This window comes from Chlorocebus sabaeus, chromosome 10 (genome assembly GCF_047675955.1).
Source record: "Chlorocebus sabaeus isolate Y175 chromosome 10, mChlSab1.0.hap1, whole genome shotgun sequence".
NCBI lineage: Eukaryota > Metazoa > Chordata > Mammalia > Primates > Cercopithecidae > Chlorocebus > Chlorocebus sabaeus.
Genome location: NC_132913.1, coordinates 85,251,931 through 85,274,875, shown reverse-complemented (window position 1 = coordinate 85,274,875; position 22,945 = coordinate 85,251,931). Strand labels below are relative to the sequence as shown.

Here is a 22,945-nt window from a genome sequence, read left to right as displayed (position 1 = left end):
GTAATTTATTATTGTTGTCATTATACATAATTTAAAACTAAAAAATAACCTAATAGGCATTACACTTGTTTTATATCACTTCAAATTCTCTCTCATGTTCACATCTGCAAATATGTTATATATACACTGGTAATTAGTATGTGTGTGTTTGTATAATTTTTTATATATTACACACATATATTGTATATTCTACTTTTTTCCCATTGTTTCAGATGCACATTTCCATATATCGATTCAGTTTTGTATTAAGGATATTTAATGGATATACAGCATTTTGCTACATCTTAGTTCAGTTCGAACTGAATACAGCATTCACAGTTAGAAACATAAAATATATCTGTTTTATCACAGACAATACTGAACTTAGTTCAATGGTACACAGGTTTACACATCTTTCTTTCTTTTTTCATTTTCAGACAGGGACTTGTTCTGTTGTTGCCCAGGCTGGAGTGCACTCGTACAATCACAGCTCACTGCATCATTGACCTCCCAGGCTCAAGTAATCCTCCCACCTCAGTCTCCTGGGTAGCTGGGACTACACATGCTTACCACCACACTTTGCTAACTTTTGTATTTTTTTAGAGATACAGGGTTTCACCATGTTTCCCAAGCTGGGCTCGAACTCCTGGCTTCAAGTGATCCACCTGCCTCAGCCTCCCAAAGTGCTGGGATATAGGCATGAGTCACCGCGCCCAGACTTAAACAATCTTTCTGATAAATTTTTGCAAATCAGTTCATTAACAAAACATTAGAAAGGTAGGAATAAGCAGGAATAGGGAAGGAGAGTGCAGGATGTTTCTCCTACCTGCATATTTTCTCTCATATCTATGGCTTCTCGTAATGGATGAACTGCTATTTTAAAGATGTCATCAATGGTTTTAAGACCGATATTCCTGAGCATGGTATACTCCCGAACTTTCTTCCCCATTCTCACTGAAAGACTGCGCTTCTGTGCCTTTCCTCCTCCACTTCGATTAGTTATTGCTATGTGGACAAAAAGGGTTACGTGCTCCATGATGTCACCCACAAAAGAGCGCAGGGGAACATGCCGATATCCAGGCTGCAAACATTCAAATGGTATCGTATATTGCCCTATAAACTCATCCCCAATGTAGTCATCATCCAGAGCAACAAAACGGATCATGGCCAGCTCAGGTAGGTTTACTTGGAACTCAAAAGTTTCATCAAAAATAGGATTATCACTGTTTTGCTGTACAGTTTTAGTTCTTTGTTCCGAACAATCCGCTGGAATTCCGTGTATCTCTATACACACATAGGGATCTATGACATCCCCTTTGGCACAAGCTCCCTTGGGCTTTGGGAAATTCTGACCACTGATGATCTTGATATGAAGAGCTAGAGGAGACACCCCAGGTACAATGCCCTTTGTATTTGCGCTGAAGTAAGAAACTTCATCTCGCATGATAGACGGCCTTAGAACATAACCACATCCCCCATTTTGAAGAAACCAGCCCGTGTGAAGGTCCATCATTGGACCTGGAGTCTGAAAATTCATTGCTACAATCTGACAGCCACAATTCCAAAAGTCCTGTGGATTCAAGTTACTGGAATCGATCCTCATGGCACTGGGATAGATTCTTGATAAGAACTTCTTATTATAATTAACAAAATCCTCTGGGTACTCATTTGCAATGCGGCTGGCCTCTGTTTCACTAAATGAACAAATTTCCCAATAGTTTTGGCTTTTCATAGATAGTTCAAAATCCCTGTACTGAACAGATTTACAAATAGATACCAAATCAGAGAGCTCCCTACAGAGTCGGATTTGTTTCTGCTCACCATTGTAATCTACCGACATCCTTCGAGACATTTCGGCTTCTTCATCTTCATCTGTTACTTCTCCTTCTAACATATCTGGATCAGAAGGCAACTTCTTTCCTTTCACAATGATCATTCTTTTTAATTTTTCTGGTGATGGGAGGTAGGATTCTGAGGGCAAAGGTGCTTCGGTATAGAGTTTATTGCCAAAGACCTTTTTCATCTGTTGAACCATTACCTTCTGCTGTAGCAAGGAGCAATGATTTCCCAAGCAAAGAATGAGTGGGTATTCAGAAGCAACAAAGGCAAATTTATTTATTACCTCTATGACACTTCGAAAGGAAACATGTGTTGTCATGTTATTTCTATTACAAAGGATTGGTTCATTATCGGAACCATCACTTACATCGAGTTCAATGCTTCGACAGCCCATTTTCAAAGCTCTAACATACCCATTGATGTCAGCTGGCCCCCTGAACTGGTCTTCTATTAGATAGGTGTTATGAGAGGCATTGATATAGTAGTGAGATAATGGCTGGGTCATATCTTGGGCAACCTTCTTTTGCTCAGGATCAAAAATGTCACATTCTGATGACAATAAATACTGGGTAAAGCCATCAATTGCAAGAAACCCTTTTTGACGTCCCTCTTCAGAAAGTTCATATCTCCTTATGATGTCTAAGCACACATCCTCGGTGATATGGGTGACTCCTTGCTCAGCTTCTAAAAAGAGCATGAGATCATTGGCATCCAAATATTCTTTGTTTTTAGATATCTGTACAAGTAAGAAATACACTTCTGGCCTGGTGCAAAGTTCACAAAAAGCTTCACAAAATTCCTCTTCGGTCACACGGGTGGTTAGTTTTTCCTTGCTCTTCTGGATTTCTTTAAACTTTAACCTGATCTTGGCTTCCTTCAGAGTAGGGTTGAGTTGTTTTATTAACTCTACCGAGGTGTCTTCCAACATAATCCCATTCCCATCAACATCTGCTGCTTCAAACACTGTTTTCAACCACATGAACCGTGGTGTGTTCTGGTTGCCCTCCATAAAATCAAGAGGCTGCTTACTTCGAGAAACCAGGTACCGTAACCCAGACACCCAGATGTTTGCCACATCTGCTGAATTAGCAACTAGGTCCAGAGACTCATAGTTTTCCCCGTGGAGTATGGAAAAGGCACAGTCCTCACAGATCTGGTCAGCAAGGCCATTGTTTCTAAATGTTTCCGTGTTTTTCCCCAGTCTGATCTCTTTTATGGCAGAAATATCAAGCTTGGCCTTCTCGAGGTCTTTCTTTGAAGGTTCCCAGCGAAGAGCTTGGAGGTCTGTGTCCAGAGTGAAAAAACGGTTGTAAATGCGAGAATTTGGCCGGACTTTCTTCAGCTCACAGCCAGCTTGCATGAAGCTGATGCAGTCATTTGCACTGCTAATTTTCTTTTCCGATGGCATGCTGCTGAAAGACACCGTTTTCTTTCTTCCACCACATTTTTGGTTTGAAGGATCCTGTAAAACAATTTGAAAAGAATGAATCAATATCTTTTAGAAAACAGACAAATTCAGTAACACTCTATGAACTCCTCAAACTTCAATTCACATATTGTGATTATTTGAATAGAGGCTAGCCTAAAGTTTACCTTTTCACTGTTTCAGAAAAGAGAAATTGCTAAGAAAGCTGAAATTACAGGATTCAGGCAAAAACTTATTTTTCAGATGCCTGTGTGGTCTTTGAAACAAAATCAAGTATTAAGTACAAATCACTCTGATTTGTTCCTTAAAGCAGATTTCTTAAGAACCTCATGCTGGTGCCTCAACTACCTAGCTCAACTCCCAATAGATATGCAACAGAAATAAAGCTGTATATTTTTAAAGGTTTCCTCATTTATACTTTGCAACCTTTTAAAGAGGTTTTCTTAAGGTGGATTTAAATAAATGGTTTTACCTTAACATACTTTGTATCACAAAGTGCTTAACTGAACAGCTTAACTAGAAATCACTTTTTTTCTCAAGCTTTTTCAAGGTGTCTTGAAAGTCAAATTGAGAGCTAACAATAGCCAATCACTCACATTTGAGCAAATTTTCAAACTGAGGTAAACAATTTGATTTTAACATTATAGGAATTCACACCTGCATTTCAGTGTAATGTTATTAGTAGGCACAGCTTAAACTAAATAGAAATATGAATGGCTCTACTATCTTTTTAAGGTTCTTCCAATATAAGTTAAATTTCAAAGCCCTTTGCCAGAAGATTTTACAGGGAACACTTCCACCTTGCAAATGCCATTTCTGGAAGTGTCCTTGGATCTTAGTGTTATAGAATTCCAGTTTCCTCAGCCCATTTCACCCTTCCCTGACCAACAGGGCCAACAGGTCATCAAAATTCATCCGTTCAGAAGAGAGTATCTTAAGCAGGTTTATTATTTTTTCAGACTGTTTCCCTCTTGATTGTATCTAGGCCTTCTCCCCTATCATCCTTCCTAAAATACAGTTCCAGTCCTCTGAATACCGATGAGATGATGGATTTCATTTCAGTCTTGGACTGTCCACTGTGTCTATCATTCCCAATTCATTTACACTGAATATCTGACTGATGCCACTTAAACTGGGTATTTCTTTATACTAGTCTCTGTTCTGACCACAGACTCAATTAATGATGCTCCCAACCACATCCCAATTCACATGACTGCCCCAGGAACAAATTTCCCAAAAGCATCATAATGCATGTTTACTATGCCCAATTTTATAAGCATACCAAAGAGTCAGCAAAATGTAGAGTGCAAAGTACCTTGTCCTTGGAGAAAAAATAACTGTTCTTTTTTTTTTTTTGATAGAATCTCGCTCTGTTGCCCAGGCTGGAGTGCAGTGGCATGACCTCAGTGCAATGCAACCTCCACCTCCTGAGTTCACGTGACTCTCCTGCCTCAGCCTCCCAAGTAGCTGGGATTACAGGCACATACCACCATGTTCTTGAGTTGTAATTATTCCACTCCCTAAATATATGACCTTGAGTAAGTCACTTAACCTCTCTCAATCTTAATTTCTGATAGGAATTAGTAATCTTTTTATATAACATAGTGTCATTGTGAGACTGAGTGCATGACTGTTCTTTATAAACTAAGCACTTCAAAGGTCATGCTTTTCAAAGGAAGAGGAGCATTGCCTTATACACCCAGTAACTGTAGGACTAAGTAGGTACTGACCAGGATATTGGGTATTATACAGAAGTTAATTCATTCCTGACTTCTGAACATTTCAGACAAATCTTCAGTGATAAATTGAAAATATTTTTAAAACAACCACATGAGATTACTATTTCAAATACCGAAAACTATAACCAAAGTAGTCTGGACCGTATCCTTCACTGGAAATATTTTAAAACAGGGTAGAATATCTTCTCTGGGATCTCATTTCATCAGTTCTGCCTATATAAACTTGCCTATCCTATGATTCAGAAAAGACAGGACAATTTATTATTCAATTGACTAAAACTCTACCCATGAAAAGGAAACAAAATTTGCTTTAGTTATGAGATGTTGGTGGGATGATTCATTGACTCCAATATATATCAGATCTTCAAGTGACAATGATAGAAATTACCCACTTTAGATTACAGAATATTGCCTGTTGGTGCCCTGGCATTTATCAACTTAGCTCCTGCTTTTTAATTAAAAAGTTGCTATTTTTAATTATCCTATAGTGGTCAATTTCCTCATCCTTAAGTTAAAAAACACCTATAAATCTTCGGCTAGTTATACACAGATGCTCTATTAGAACACATTTAAATTTGTCACAACTCACATGCTTAGAAATATCAGATGTTTGTGTGTATTTTTCCACACCATCAAGGCAGGCACCTAATGGCATTGCTGAGACGGGATTAATCTACCAAGTAAAATAAAGAAGAAAACTGTGAATTCTGATGGTAAATGAGATTGTGACTCAGCTTTTAAAGCTAACCATTTGACTTGCGTTTTAAGCTAATGAGAGTTTTCACATGAAAAATGATTTTTATATAAGCAGTTCATGTTCCAAATAGAATTGTTGTCAGCAGAGTGATAAAATCGATAATAGTTTCTAACAAATATTAAATGGGAAATTAATGCTACTCTAAATGAATGTATATGGTTCCTATACCCCAAGTATGACATTACGCTAGCATTCTCCACAGTCTATCGCTCTGTTACTGACTTGAGCCACTGTTTATTTGTAAGAACAAAACCACTCTTATCAGAATAGCTTTCTCTTACAAGGCTCTCCTCTGCCATATCTCCTTAAATCAAGACATTCCCCCCTAGCATGACAAGCCTTCAAGAAATATATGTTTTATATCTAGCCTGCAAAAGAATCCACCTGCCCATAATGCTAATTTCTTGTTTTGACCCACAATTCCTACCTGATTATAAAACTTATATCAAAATCCCACCTAAAACTTGGAACCAGCAAAAAAGATATGATTCTTAGGTTGTCATTTTACAAAGGACAGAATCCAAAGTCATTACAAGTTTCCAAATGAGCTAAAGCTTGGCCAGAGCATGTGTGAATGAATAGCTTGTCTGCTGATGACTACAGCCAAGATTATGTACATTCAAAATATGCTGGAAAAGGTTCAGGACTCTGATATTTCTCCAGGTCTGCCACAGGAAAGAAAAATGTCTGGATTCAGAGAGCAATCATGCTGTTCTTTCAATAGCCATGCTATTGGCTCTGACAGGCTGGGAAAGAAGAGGGGAGATGGAAATGGTGCCTCAGCAGACAGGAAGGGTGGAAGACTCCAAATCTTCTAAGCTTCTTCACCACCAGGGTCCTACACCCCTACATCTGTATTCCCTCAAGAAGATCTTGGCAGATTGGTGGTGGGAAAGAAGGAATATTAAGGTAAACAGACTAGAAAAAGTTGAAAGTTAGGTATCAGTTTTCCTTCTTGGTAAATACAAAATATAATAATTATGATGATGATGATTGAATGAGAGTCAATTTGATTCACTATACACTTAACACAATTCAACTATATACTTAAAAATGGTCAAACGGTAAATTTTGTGTTATGTATGTATTGGGAAGATGGTACTTTCGGCACTTTCCAAAAGAAACCAAGTTTATTATCAGTTCAGGTGTGCTCCAGTCAATGTCTAGCTCATTAGATGATTGAACTGATTCCAATGACCATAACATCTTTCCAGGAGGTTTTTATAAACTCCAAGGTCTTTCAGTTTATTTCAAAGCTAACTCTCCTCACACGAGAATGAAGGCAAGAGGCTGAAGTACCAATACCACTTCCACCCGACTCCTGTCCCACAACCAAAGTTTCTCTTTGAGCAGCTTACAACAAAAGCTTTAAACTTATTAAGATAAACAGTGCATTGTCATGCCTCTGTCCCCTAAATTAAAGCTTAACCTCATACTGCAGCTGAGTCCAATAATTAGTCAGACAATGAATTCAATCCTTTCTACTTTCTAACATTCTATACATAAGTCTCCACATTATCATTTCTCAAAAAAGGAATCACATTTAAATAAGTTAAATTAAAAAAATAAACAAAATTGGGTTTATATGGTCTCTGAACATCTCTAAATAATACTTCACATTTTGGATCTACTGTCTTTTGAAATCAATCAATATCTTATAAAGGATTCAATCATCAGAATCAAGAAGAGTCTCATGAACTAGTAAAGCAATAGACAAATATTTTACTCTTTTGTTAAAACAATACAAGACTGATTTATCTATAAGCACTGTTTCTAATATATGTATATAATAAAGATAATTTCTATCTAATCTTATGCTATAAGGTCTGATTTCTAAACTTAGAAATCATTTCAAAATACAGGGGGAAATGGCCAAATGTCTTTTTAATTTTTTAATTATTTTCTACAACATTGTTGCTTATCTACTACTGTTAGGAATAGGATAGCAATCATGATTAAATGAGACTCTTCACAACAGTAAAAGATTTTCAGCTCCCTAAATATTTAATATTTTAATACTTTTATTTAAATATTTAATAATTTTATTAAGCTAAAATTGGAAACAAAGTTCAGATAAATCAAATAAATTTCCATTGACATTTGCTTTCCCTAAACCCAATAAGATTGAATATAATGCAAGCTCCTTAACCAAAATAAAAAAACACAAAATCATTTTTCTTCAAAACACATTGATAAGCGCCCCCAAAATTCTACTTATTCAATGGAAGTTTTGGGTCTCAATCATGAAAATATTGAATTATTTAAATATAATTTCAGGAAAAAGTATACTGAAATTGCACAAAAAATGTGAATGTACCTAATGCTTATACACTTAAAAATGGTTATGTACTTAAGTGTACTTACACACTTAAAAATGGTTAAATTGTAACTTTTATGTTATGTATATTTTAACACACAGGGGGAAAAATGCACACTGAAGCATTGTACAAAAATTTAAAAGTGAGTAAAGGAAATACCAAGCCCAAGCTTCCCTGCCTTTGACCTCATTAGCATGTTTAAACATCTAATTATATCATCACATATACTTTTTGGTGTTTTGGCAAGTTGTTTTTAAGCAAACAGTTCTAAAATGATTCTTTGTTAGAACAAATTTACACAACTCTAAAGACTAGAAATCAAAACACCAGTTGTCAAACTGTGATGAGAAGGAATCTTTGTTTCATAACACTGAACTCCAGCTACATAGTGTAAGGGAGGGAAAGATTTATATTTGAAAAGTTCTCTTAAGAAATGATTAATAAAAATTTAATAGATTATACTAAAAAATAAGCATATAGCACATAGGTTTGATTTTCACCATAGGGACCTATCTGTTCTTATATACAACCTATACACTATAAAAATATGCTATTCATTCTGGTTTTGTGAAGTTCCAAGGAAAACTGAGAAACAAAAATTTGGTTGATACGTGACATTCTCAAAGGATGGTAGACAATACACAATCTAGAATCCAGATAAGCTCCAACCTTGGATATTGAGAGGCCTCTGGTCTTATTCTTCATTTATTCATTTGACAAACAAGAATAGGTACCTACTCTGTGATGAAGCCTAGCACATTACAGAGTTTGGAGGAAACTGATAAGGTTTCATTTTTATCTTAGATATATCATTCTGCATTATGTGCTAAAGGGATTTGATATGGACAAAACTGAAGATGGTACATTAGATGACTATTTCATTCAGCATTACAATAAAGAGATAATGATGGCCTGAGCTAGATTCCTAATAAAAAGGATGAAGGTATTAGGTAGATTAGGAAGGTATCCCAATAAAAAGGATTCCTAATGAAAAGGATGAAGGGATTAGGTAGGTTCCTAATAAAAAGGATGAAGAGGAGTGGGAAATATCAAGAAACATGAGGTAAAACAAGAACTTCTTGACTGAATAAAGGATGACTTCTAGGTTTTTGGTTTGAGTGAGAAGTGAATGGAAATATTACTAAATGAGGTATGAAATATCAGGGGAAGTGAAGTTGAAGTGTAAACTAAGTTTACTTTGAGCCATGGTGGATTTTATATGACTATGGGCCATCTAGGTGAAGTTGTCCAATGGAAAGTTGGATATATGAGTCAAACCTCCAGGGAGAAGTCTGGGCTGCAGTTTCAGTTTTGGAAGTTACACCTGTAAAGGGATAAACAGAATCTTGAGCAGAGTAGAGTCACCTATTAAATAAAAGCAGTTGGAGATGGGCTAAACCCAGAGGACCACCAGTATTTAGAGGCTGGGCAGATAAAAGAAAAAAAGAGCTGAAGGGTAAGAAAACCAGGAGTATGAGCTTCCACAGATGCCAAGACTAAAAGGAAAGCGTACTGGGAATTAAGATCTGAAGATAGCTTACTGAATTCAGCAGTTAAGCAGTTACTGCTAACTTGGGCAAGAGAATGTCTTATGTTCCTTTTAAGATGCCTAGGATAGAGAACAAAATGAGACCCAAACTGCAGCCATGATATGAGCTGAGAGTAAAGGGTTCCAGGGAAGGAACAAAAGTCCTGCAGTGAGAAAGACAGCCAGGATGGCTACCATACACTAAGTGAGATAGAGTGGCCCCAAATGAGACTGAACAACAGGCAGAGGCAGAGAGTAATCAATCCAGGAGAGGGCTATCCTCAAAAATGTTGGCTTCACTAACCTGAATTGTGATCACAGAATGGAATTCAGCTCTGATGCACACACTTTGCCTGTCCAATGGGCCTATGCCCAAAATCACATCCATGTTTGGCAGTTAAGTGGTCTGGAGAAAACCCACACCCATACGCAAGGCCTAACTCTTCACACAAAATTCAAGGTGGTGGGGGAGATGGGATCATCACTATATCGGTTGCCTTCAAGTTTCAGAAAAGGAAAGACTGCAACTGTAGAATTATACCATTAATTTCGTGTTAAAATTTCCCAAGTATTATTCCCATGGTCAACTCCAGTTACTTAATGCAGAGACACAAACAGGTGATGCACTTATTTACGGTTAACACCATGTGACTTACGCAGGGTCACTGTGTGATACAGTGGGAGCGGAGGTCCTAATAGCCACTATTGAGAAGTAGCTGAAGCATAACCCAAGTAAACCATTGACCTTCTCTAGTGGGTGCCTTATTGGTGAGGATCTGAACAGTTATTTTATGATCAATAAAGAAAGCATTTATTGTCTACCTCATCTTCTAAGTCAACAGAATTAATTAAAGGCAATGCTAAGTGTATGCACGCACATTTCTCTAGCCAAATTAAGTTCTATGTCTGAATTTACCATTAAATTTTATTTATAAAAGGTGATTCATTTAACAAAATGCACTAAAGCCATCTCCTTTAGGAAAACCACTCTGATACATATGCTGTGGTGGGGATGGGATACTAATTAAAATATAGGCAGCCAGTGACCCTCTAAATTTTACACATCTTCTCTGAAATGACTCTCTTCACTTGGAAGCAAAAATAATTGATGTTCTACAGGCAAAGCTAGCAATAGAGTGCAGAGAAAAACAAAACAAAACAAAACAAAAACAAACAAAAAAAAACAGTCAATTTCAGAGTGGGTAGTTAGTACCATTGATTTGTTTTGTTAAACAGAAGAAGCTTCCCCTGTGCTGTACCTCACTGCAATCATTTGCTCATCAGAACTCATTAAGAAGGGACACTCTAAATAAAAGTGATTATCTCAAGCTCTTCTTCTGCATAGTTTCCATCCAGTTAGCGTTCTTCTGCAAGAATGATTCTTATTATACACATCCCATGGATTATTTCAAATACAACTTTCATTTACACAAAGATCCACTGAACCCCTACTCTGGGCTATGCATTGTACAAGTGATTTGTTCTTTAAAAAATCATTAATCCCAACACTAATGTTGTCTGGAATAAATATTAATGTATGAATTTTGTAGCTAATTAAATCAGTAAATAAGAACAAAGATCATCAAATTTAATAATTAGGGTAAAATGTATAAAGAATGCTTCTAAATAAACAATAAAAACAGCTTTAAATAACATTAAAGATGTTCATGAGCCAAGCCCACAAAGGAGCATAAAAGGCTGATGAGGCATATTAAACAGAAGTACTACACTCCTTTGTAGTGTCAGCTGCTTTCATGGAAAGGCCTCGTTTCTTATTTTAATCTTGCCAATTTCCTCTTGTATCCTTCACAGTCCACTGCTTCATATACAGTTATGAGGTATGTGAACTTCCATTTTTCTAGTCAACAACATGGTCCTTTTCACTAATCCCACTGCTACATGCAATGAGTAGTTTTGTTAGTACTGTGCTTTAGCTGCGTCAACTTAAACAAAATGAGGGTGACAGCAATAAAGGTCATCTGACGATTTATTCAGCGGCCTCTGAGGAACAACTTGCGTCTATCAGTCCCTCTAAGACAGATGTCTGCCTCACACTCAAAAACAATACATTTAAAATTAATAGGTAGTCTGCGCAACTCTTAGCAGAGGTGCCAAGAACCAAGTGGGCTTGGAGACTGAGATACAATTCTGCCCTTCCTCAGGAGACCCCTGCACAGCAGGGCCCAGGAATCCTGGCAGAGCTTATGCCAGCACTGACTGTTGTTTCTGGTGTGACGATTAATTGGATGTTCTCTTTATGGAAAACAGGATGTCATATCCCTTTAAAAGGAAAATCAATGATGAAGGCTAGCTAAATGTATACTTTCAATAACTACATTGCTAATACATCTCTTTCAATGTATTGTTATAAAGATTAAATGTAATGCTCCAATTATTTCACAGGTATAAACATATAACTTGATGCTTAATTAGGGCATTCATCAGAAAATTATATGTAATTAGGTAGGCTTTCAAATTGACGCATACTTTTATATTTTATTCTAATTAATGTTGCACATTTACTTAAAATACTTTATCTGAAAAATTAAAATATCAGGAGAAATAAAACATTATTAAATAGAGTTCATGCCACAAACATTCCTGACAAAACTTCCCACCTCTCTTTGTGTCCTATGTAGTGAGTTCATAGAAACGTTTTTCCTTCATTGCCTCTTTTCAGTTTTTAATGGTAATATTTGCCCTCAACTGTGACACACCAATATATTATTTACATTGAATTTAGTCACTTTGGAGTCCAAATATATTCTTCAGTCATCTAAATTTGAATTAAGCTTTTTTTTTTTTTTTTTTGAGACAGAGTCTCGCTCTATCACCCAGGCTGGAGTGCAGTGGCCGGATCTCAGCTCACTGCAAGCTCCGCCTCCCGGGTTTACGCCATTCTCCTGCCTCAGACTCCCGAGTAGCTGGGACTACAGGCGCCCGCCACCTCGCCCGGCTAGATTTTTTGTATTTTTTAGTAGAGACGGGGTTTCACCATGTTAGCCAGGATGGTCTCGATCTCCTGACCTCGTGATCCGCCCGTCTCGGCCTCCCAAAGTGCTGGGATTACAGGCTTGAGCCACTGCGCCCGGCTTGAATTAAGCATATTTAAAACTGAAAAGGAAATACCCAATGTGCCTCAATATTATGTGAGTTTTGCCATTTATTATCATAGAGTGTTATTAGAGCTGAGTTTTAGAACAGATACGATTTATAAAAATAAAATCATTCACAGTTATACCAGCTTAAGTGGAAATAAGAGACATAATCAGCCTTTCTTCAGAGCATAAAGTTTTCATCAGTGAAATAGTTTGGAAAATAGTCAATTTCCAGGAATTTATGGTTTTCTGTGCAACATTTGCTAAGGACAAAACTCCGGGTTATATGCATCACTTACAAATTCAACTCAATGACATAAAATATATAACTACTAGTGGTAGTTCTTAGAAATGAAATCAGTTCTATTGTACTGTACAGTAATATACACATGTAGGTTTTTCATTACAAAAAAATATTCTGTAGAAGATTTAAAAACAGTGAATTTGCTTTTTAAAAACATTTTATAAATGCGTGTCACTTGGGACAAGGAGACTAAATTTCAATTTTTAAAAAACCCAATTCTATTCAAACTTAAGAAATAATACATTAATAGTCTAAACTGATCTTTCTATCTTTCTCTAGATTTGGAGAAGTCTAGTCTACCATTTAATAAATTGGTGTATATATTAACAAATGGACTCCTTCTTGCATTTGTATTAAGTCTGTATTGTAAAACTGACATTTAAATTATTTTAAACTGCCTAATTGAATATTTCTTTTGAAATAAACCCCTTAAAGCAATCTCTGAGTTTTCCATAAGACAGATCCCTGAACCCCATATAAAATAGAACATCAATTATCTTGACCCAATGCTATGTGCAAACACATCCTTAATATGTTTTCTCTTAGGACAATAATAGAATATGTCCTTTGGGACTAGTTATCATAGAGATATAGAACCTTTGGCCTAAATAGCCACCTTGGCTTGAATGTCAAGATGAATCTGATTAAAGATTTTAAATTTTACCCATAACTTCCGGAATGGGTTAGAACTATCTAACACTTTAATCCTTATTGCATTACCTCTGATTAACTGAAAATCAGCATCTGCTCATGTTCAAGGAACAGATGGCAGATTTCAGAGAATGAATATTCTCAGCTCAGGGACTCCTTTAGGGTGAACTCTCCCTCACCCCCATTCATACCCAGTGAAGGCTCCATGTTCAAAATGGAAACAAATTCAGTCTCTTAACTTAGAAAAATGTAAAAGAAAACTATGTAAGCATAGTTCTTATTTGAGATAATAAAACTCAAAGTCCATAAATATCATACTGATAGAAATTACTGAATTAATTAAATTCCTTCTCTCCAAACCAAAGTATTGGATTAGAGATTAATAAATTTTACTCACCATCACCACCTACTTGCATGACTTTTTGCAAAGCAAATTTCTATGTCTATAATTTTTATTTGTCAAAAAAATATAATTCCTAGCCTGATTCATAGGGCTGTGTCAAGGAATAAAGGAAATAAAGCATGCTAAAGTACTTTGCAAAACACAGACCACAGTCTGACAAAATTCCACAAAAGTGAATTATAGATCTTTTTATGAAAATAAGTAAAATATGGCAATGTATTAAAGAAATATATTCTTCAAAAAATCAGATTTATTCCAGGAATGTAGGAATGAGTCAACATGAGACAGTCCATCAGTGAAATTCAATAAGTAAACAGATTAAAAGAGAAAAACAATTGATTGTAACTAAAACTACCCCAAAGTCATCTGACAAAATGCAGTACCAATTCACAACAAAACTCTCAGTAAACTGAGAAGAGAAGAAAACTTCCTTAACATAATCAAAACCATTTCAGAATCCTAGAGGAAACATTTTACCAACTGGTGAAGATTTAGAAGCATTCTCATGAAAATCAAAATGCAAAACAAAATTTAAAAGCCTACTATTTATTTACTTTATATTTTAATATAATTTTGGACCGTTAAGTCAAAGCAATAAGGTAAAGATAAGAAATTAAGTGTAAAATATTGTAAAGAAAGTGATAGATCATTATTACTTGCAGAAAATATAACTATTTACCTAGAAAATCTCAAAAGATCAAATGAAAAACTTATTAGAACCAATAAAAGTGATAGTGGCAAAATATAATGTAAATATAGAAAAATTAATAGCTGCCTTATATGCCAACCTGTTTCTAAACATAATGGCAGGGGTGAGTGGGGGTGAGAGGAATCCCATTCAAATTAGTAATTAAGACTATATAAACAAGTCAAGAATAAAGTTAACAAGGTGTGTGCAAAACTTAGATACAGAATTTTATTTTACTTAAAGTTAAAAAGGAAAGATTAAATAAATAAAAACATTAAAAATTACCAAAAATATACTACTGGCAAAATTCAAATTCTTCACTAGTTAGCAGACAAACACAATAAAATTGTAATGAAAAGCCCAATGGGATAGTTTCAATGGATGCAGTTGTAAGAGGCATTTTAAATAACAAAGGAAACAATATGTTATTCAATTATTAGTGTTAACAAATTCAGTATTCATTTGAAGAAAAAAACTAGATTTCTGTTTCATGTCAGACAAAAAATAATTTTAAATAAAGATTAAATAAAACACAGAAATACTAGGAAAAACTATAAGAGTATTTTTGTATAGTTTTGGGTGAGGAAGACCTTTTCTTAACAAATATATTAAGACCAGAAAGCATAGAGGAAAAAATTGATAGATTTGACCACAGAGAAACTTAAAACTGTATTAATATTTTTTAAAACATTCAAACTGGAATATATTTGCTACGTGTTTCTTAAATTATAAAAATTGTTCACAAATGAATTTTGAAAAGACAAATTCACAAAATTATACAACTGTCTAGAGAATATATAAAAAGATACTCAAATAATTATACATTATATATACATTATATATATGTGTATATATATACACACACACAAAGGTATACACAAATAAAATGACTATTTTTGCCTATCAGATTACTAAAGTTTAAAAAAGTGAGATTCTAGGGAAATGGAAATTTTTATACAACAGTACATTGAATATAAACTTGTACAACTTTTCTGGAAGGTAATGTAGTAATATGTTTTAAAATATTAAAGATGCATCTACTTTGATCCAGCAATTTAATTTTTAGGAATTTAAAGAAATCTGAAGGAAATACTCGAGTAAATAAGCAAAGATATAAGTAAGAGGTGGTTCACTGCCATGCTGCTGATATTTTAAAAAGTAAGTACAAACTAATAAACTAAACATCCATTCCCGGTAAGGACTGGCAAAATAAATTATGGTGCATTTCATGTAACAGGATTCTATACAGCCCATTTAATGGGTGATGTTGACCTATCAATCTTAAAATGCATTTTGTGTGTGTGTGTGTGTGTGTGTGTGCTTAAAAAGCAGATAACAGAACAGTACTTATAGTATAATATGAGAGCTTGAGAGCTTACCATTAACCTATGACAAGTCTGGAAGAATATATTTCCATTGGTGATAGTAGTTATCTCTAGAAAAAGGGAGCAAAATTATGGAATTTTCTTTCTCTGTATTGCTCAAATTATTTAAAATTAACATATATTAGCATATATTATGAGAAAACATATTAAAGACAATTAGAAAGCATTAGTCCTATAATTACCTCATGAATTATCAGAAAGATAGCTACACCTTGTAGAGATTAATGACATCCATCTTTTTTTTTTTTTTTTTTTTTTTTTTTTTTTTTGAGGCGGAGTGTAGCTCTGTCGCCCAGGCTGGAGTGCAGTGGCCGGATCTCAGCTCACTGCAAGCTCCGCCTTCCGGGTTCACGCCATTCTCCGGCCTCAGCCTCTTTTCTGAGTCATAAGTAAAATGGTTAAAATTTCAAAGAGCCCAGGAATTCAAGGGCTCTTTTGAAATTATTTTTATTAAAATAATTACACTGGTGTTATTTTAGTTAAATACAATTTTTGAAATATTTATTATTCTTGGGAATAGTCAATGCACTTCTAATACAATATATAAAAATAGCCCTTAAATATCATGTCAGATCTTTGATATGGAAATTATTTTAGTATCTTACATTTTAGAACTACTAATATTAGTTAGCTATGGTGAAAAGAATGTCCAAAGCACAATTCAGTTTTATAATGTATCTGGAAAATTAGTCTCATAAATATTTAAACAATCAATTTGAATGAAAATGTATATCTTCTCTTAAATCAAATTTTTTCTACCTCTAAGTTTTGAGAGTAGATGTAAGCATATGAATGTTCCCAGAGGAGGAAAAGAAGGTTAAACTTGAGAATTCCTTACTAGATGTTAAGTCAATTTGATTTCAATTAAATGCACTCCATTGATAATAAGATTCAAATCTGCTATATTGAATTAGGATTTAAGTATATCCCAAAGTATTAGGCTCAGTAAGAATTCCATATAGGTTACAAGGTCTTTTACCTTTCAGAGCATACATACTATTAATAATTATAAAATTTTCAACCACAATCATCAAATATAGAATGTAGCCTTAAAAGTTCTCCATCAGGTGAACTTGGCCTATCCCTCTATTTTCATGTCTAGATATGTAACTACAAATTTGCCTTTGCATTCTGCCCCCCAGTACACTCCCAAATCTTCAGAAAGTATACATTAGTTCACAAAAATATCTTTCATTGTCTTTTAATCCGCATTCCTTTATTTCTTCTTTAATAGAGGGTCCTTATCTGAACTCAACTAATCTCACCCCTCAAAATAATTTCTGCCCATCTCTGCCACTTAAAACACTCTTCTACTAATTGTACTTAACTTTACATTTAACATGTTAAATCTCAGGACATTCAACTAATGAATGCAATATTTCACTCAAAATGTTACTTAAAATAGCAGATACTTTGCAAATCATTTTTACTCTGTCAGGAAAAATATAGTTGTCAATATATTTTTTCAAAAAACTAAATCTGTTCAATTACCACCAGGCTTATTGCCTCCTGAGAATATCTGCAGAATGAGAATATAATTACAAGTAATAAGAAATGGTAACTAAAATTTTTAAAATGCTCTCATAGCCCATGTAAATCTGAGCCAAATTCAGATGAAATATTAACACTCAATTCTGGTGCATATTTTTTATTATGAGTCAGGGTCTTGCTCTGTCACTCAGGCTGGGGTGCAATGGTGGGATCATGGCTCGCTGCAGCCTTGAAATCCTGGGCTCAAGCAATCCTCTCGCCTCAGCCTCCCAAGTGGCTGAGAGTAGAGGCATGCACCACCACTCCAGGCTGCTTCTTTATCTCTGTAGAGACAGGGTCTTGCCATGTTGTCTAAGCTGTTTTCAAACTCCTGGGCTCAAGTGATCCTCCCGCCTCAGCCTCCCGAAGTGCTGGGATTACAGACATGAGCCACCGTGCCCAGCTCTGGTGCATACATCCTTGTGTGTTGGTTCACTTAAAACAAAAAACAAAAAACAAAAAAACTGCCAGGTTGCTTGTTTTCTTGGTACTGAGAGAAGTTTACAAGCTCTTATGAAATTTCACATAGTTATGTTTGGTTATCTAGGCAATTTTTAAATGGAATAAACATCACAGTTGTTTGCAGGACTATAAGCTAGCACATACTGATCTCTAGGCTATCAATTCGTCTGAACATAAAGATATTTAACACACATTTGGATTGTGTGTAGGGTGTGGTTTTTACATAAGTTCATTCGTTTTACTAAGGGACCTTGAATTCCTATTCGTTGATGAAACTGATCAGCACAATCTCTGAGAGGATAAATTTCTAGTACATCTACTAATATTCTCTGGAAAGAATAAGATATTTCACCCCAGGGAGTGTGAATCCCATGATGTAGAAATAAAAGAAAAATATTCACATTACACATTCTTCTTTAGTATTTAATCATAAAAGGATCATGGGCAGCAAAGATTCCAAGCCATGCTGGGCCAATTGAATTAAATTTGTTTCAAAATAATGTTTCATCTTTTAGATCTCATTTAAATTATCAGTAAAAAGAACATTAAAGTCATTTATTTCTGTAGAACTGGTATAGTGACAGGGAAATAAAGTACTTAATGAAACCATTTATAATCTATAATCATGTTATTAAAACAGCATTTCCACTAAACACTTTACAATGAAAAAGTATAGTAATTTACAAATAGCTTAGGGACTGAGCTCTAATTAATCTCTTAGAAAAAAAGACTTGACACCTCAACATATTTAAACTTTATTAGCTTTGCTATCAGGAAACCTTGTAAAAAATGAGAAAGGCAATCCATAATGAATTCACTACACTTAATTTCATATTATCATCCCTAGTGGTTTCTTAATAATAACTTGCATGAATTGAGAGAAAGTGACAGCTAGTCTTATCTATGAGAGTGACTCTGTTCGTTATTATTTTAAGAACCCCCAAGTAAAACCACTTTATGTTCAAAAATGAAAATCAAAATAAGGAGGGTAAGAGCATCTCACCTTTCTAAGAAGTTTTAATCTTTTCAAAGGGTTTCCACATTTGTTTTCTGTTGAGATCTCTCAAGATTTGAGATGAGAAAATGCAAGACACAGGAGACTGAACAACATGCCAAAAACACAAATCAGTGGCAGAGTCGAATGCCAACCCAGGTATTTCTACTCCTGAAGAAATTTTTTCCTCTAAGTTTATACCACCTCTGCATTTTACTACTATACTTTTCTAGTTCCCAGTGTATTTTCTCACCCTTCACTATGGGAAGGAATACAAGTTTTACCATTATTATTTTCCCTCACTGACTGTTGAATAAAAAGAACTGTTACACTAATTATCTCTTTCCAACAGTGCTATATTACTTGGCAAAAATGCCACTCAAAAAGAGGGCCACAAAGGCCAGGTGTGGTGGCTCACGCCTGTAATTCCAACACTTTGGGAGGCCGAGGCGGGTGGATCACCTGAGGTTAGGAGTTCGAGACCAGCCTGGCCAACATGGTAAAACCCTGTCTCTACTAAAAATACAAAAATTAGCTGAGTGTGGTGGTGTGTGCCTATAATCCCAGCTACTCGGGAGGCTGAAGCAGAAGAATCACTTGAACCCAGGAGGCAGAGGTTGCAGTGAGCCGAGATTGAGTCACTGCACTCCAGCCTGGGTGACAAGAGCAAAACTCCGTCTCTAAAAAAAAAAAAAAAAAAAAAAAAAAAAGAGGGCCACAAAAAAGAGGACATGGTATGGAAAATTCTTATTTTGGAATATTTGAAGTCCTTCAACACATATTTATGGAGTCCCAATTTAGTGCCAGACACTGAGCTGGATGTATAGTGCATATACTGTAATGGCACCTGTAGAAGAAAGATATATTAAAGGATAATCACACAAACATGTAATTTAAAACCATAAGAACTGCTCTGAAAGAAAATACGGGATATTTTAGGTAGAGGTGAACTAATTTAGACTGGAGCGGGGTACTATGCATCCCCTGAGGAACTAACACAAGCTAGGCAAATTGCCAAGCAAATAGTGTGGGGAAAATATTCCATGCAGAAGAAACAGCACGGGAAGATCCTGAGGAGACTCCACTAACACAGGCCCCTATAGCAGATGCATAGGAGAGGAGGAAGGAAATGAAATGAAGCTGTGGCAGGGGGCTGTGAAAGCCATTTTTTATAAATCTGGAGTTTATTCTACGGAGGTTTTTAAGGCAAAGAAGTAAAAGTTCTTACATTTTCAAAAGAAAAAACATATCTAGCTGCTAGAGAATGGATTTGGAGATACAATTTAATGGAGTAACCACTTGGTGATTGCAAGAGAGTTCCGAGTGTACTGAACTAGGGTGAGAACAAGAGAGAAGTGGATTTATTTGAGGAGCTACTGATGAACTGGAGTGGGAGCATTGGGGAGAGGCAAAAGGATCCCCAGATCTCTGGTTTGGGTAACTGAGAGGCTGGAGGAGCCGCTTGCAAAAGCAGAGAAGTCTATAGAAGGAACATATTTGTAAGTGGCTCTAGAGTATTGAGAATACAATTGTAAATAAGGAATAGATCCCAAGATAAACCTCTGAGTTTAAGATAAAAATATGGGATTTGGAAACTGTCAGGTTATTAGTGGTTTTTGAAATCACGGGGCTGAATGAAATAACTTAAGGAAAGAAGGCAGAATAAAAAGAGAAGAGTACCTAGCAGTGACCTTTGAGAATGTAGAACATTTTGAGTTTGGTTAGGAGAAAAGCTAACAAAGGAGAGGGAAAATGGTGGTATTGGTAATCTCAGGATTTCCACTAAATAAATCATATTCCTTGAAATTTTCAGTAATAATAATGCCTAGCCCTCTGATATTTGGTATAATTAGGAATTTGACATGATTATTAATATTATATGATAAAAGTGAACAAGCTATTTAAAAATAAAGTTGTTTATAACACTCTTTTTTCTTGTCTCAAGCTTAAAGAGATATTCAACTTAAATGTAAAAATGGCATAATATAAAAATCCCTCAGAGTCTTATCAACATCTAAACTGGCAAAAGGCAAATTAAAAACATGTTTTACATCCAACTTTGTATCCAAGGCGAGGCAGAGACTGATATTTTCCCATAGTTTAATCAACGGAAAACAGGCCCTTTAAGTTCTATTAAATTATTTAACAGCCACAAACAGATGCAATAATTCATTGTTAGCAGAACAAATCATTTTCTCTTCTTTCTCAATGCCAATAAAGCAAACATTCACAGGTGCTTAATCAACATCCTTGCATAAGGCCAAACAATACAACCATTTTATGAATGACAAAGAAAACATACATTAATAGGGTGACAGAATAATGCATCATTGATAAGCCAAAGATTTGGGAAAGTTTAAAAAATGATTCTGAAGGATATGAAAAATAAAAATTTACCATGATTCTGAATGTGAATGTCATTTCATTGAATTGACATTTACCAAGCAATTGGTGGAGAGAATTCTGTAAGAAGAATTAGGTTATTTAGACTAGAAAAGCTTTCTGACTTATTTATTTGGTCTGGAAAGTTGAAAGCCTTACTCATCCTGGATTGAGAGTACCCCTTGGACTAAAGAAGTTTTTTAAAAGAAGTTTCCTAAAGTTTTCTGGCAAGGTGGCAACTAAACCAATCGAGAAAGGACTACCACCAAAGAAAATGAAAAACTTAGATTAATATTATTCTGATTTGCTAAAAATTCCCCTTCCTTCAAATAGAGTGGAGCTTTTCTCTCTATCCTAATCTTAGAGGATATTGAGTATGTCCACTATTCCCTACAATGCAGTCTACAGAATGTAGGTGTGTGTATTTGCATAATCTATGTTCTTGAAAACTACATAAATCTTGGCTGCCCCTCATTCTTAAATCCTAATCCCTTGAATTTTCTGTCTCCATAAGCTTCTGTCTCCATAAGCTTTCCTATACCAAATGGTCCACTGAAATTATTTGCTCCAACAATTCATTTGCTGAGGATAAATGGGTGCTCTCTTGTCTGCAAAACATAAAGACTTTCATTCAGTCTTTGCTTTAAATTAGTTAAAATCCTATAGAAGAAGTACAGTCATAAATGAATCACAGCTAATAATTAATACAATTTTGGCAAAGTTCCACAAAGCTAAAATAGTACTCTCCTTTTGGCCCAGGGAACAAATTTCACTTAAATTTTCAAACAAACTAAGTCTATAAAAATGGTGCAGTTAGAGGGAATCAATAGCTTCCTAGATTTTGTAGTTAAATTTGACCGCAACAAAATGAAAATTATTAAATTATATAGAATTTCTAATAGATTATAAAGTGAACATAAATACATTTTAATTGTGGCTAAGCCTTAAATTACAAGCACATCAAATAGAGAATAAAAACATAAAGTTCACTATTATTTGCACTTGTAATATGGACAAAATCTATTAATGCCTAAGAGAGGATAGAAATGAAGTTTAAGTTGCAAACTAATCTCTGTTAAATCCCTGAATTAAGGAGCTCAGTTTGATGAGTAAAATAGCAACCTAGTCAGTAAATCTAAGTCACATGTGACTTTTGATGAGCTTATGGAAGGTAAACAAATTAGAATATAAGGCACTATACTGGAACTTGGAGGAGTAGGGACTTATGTTTTAGTTTTGTTAGTTGCTCCATCCTTAACACCTACTATTATTATATTAACTTTCTTATTCACAGGTTTCTTGCCTGTCTCCCAGAACTCCCTGAGAATGGATATCCCCAGTACCTGCCACCATGCCTGGCACTTCTCAAGCACTCAATAAATACTTGTTGAATAAAAGCTTGTAGAAATCCCATAGCTATGTGCTATGATGATTACTAGCTTATTATACACTCCTATGGCAA

General features: G+C 35.2%; 1 protein-coding gene across 2 annotated transcripts in view; it reads right to left on the bottom strand.

Annotated features, from left to right (window-relative positions):
- Positions 1-22,945, bottom strand: part of PLCL1 (phospholipase C like 1 (inactive)) — a 355,161-nt gene that overhangs the window by 67,137 nt on the left and 265,079 nt on the right. For both annotated transcript variants that reach the window (XM_007965760.3, XM_073019895.1), the window contains exon 2: positions 806-3,280. In XM_007965760.3, coding sequence (XP_007963951.1) covers positions 806-3,280 — 2,475 coding nt within the window. The remainder of the gene's footprint in view (positions 1-805; positions 3,281-22,945) is intronic.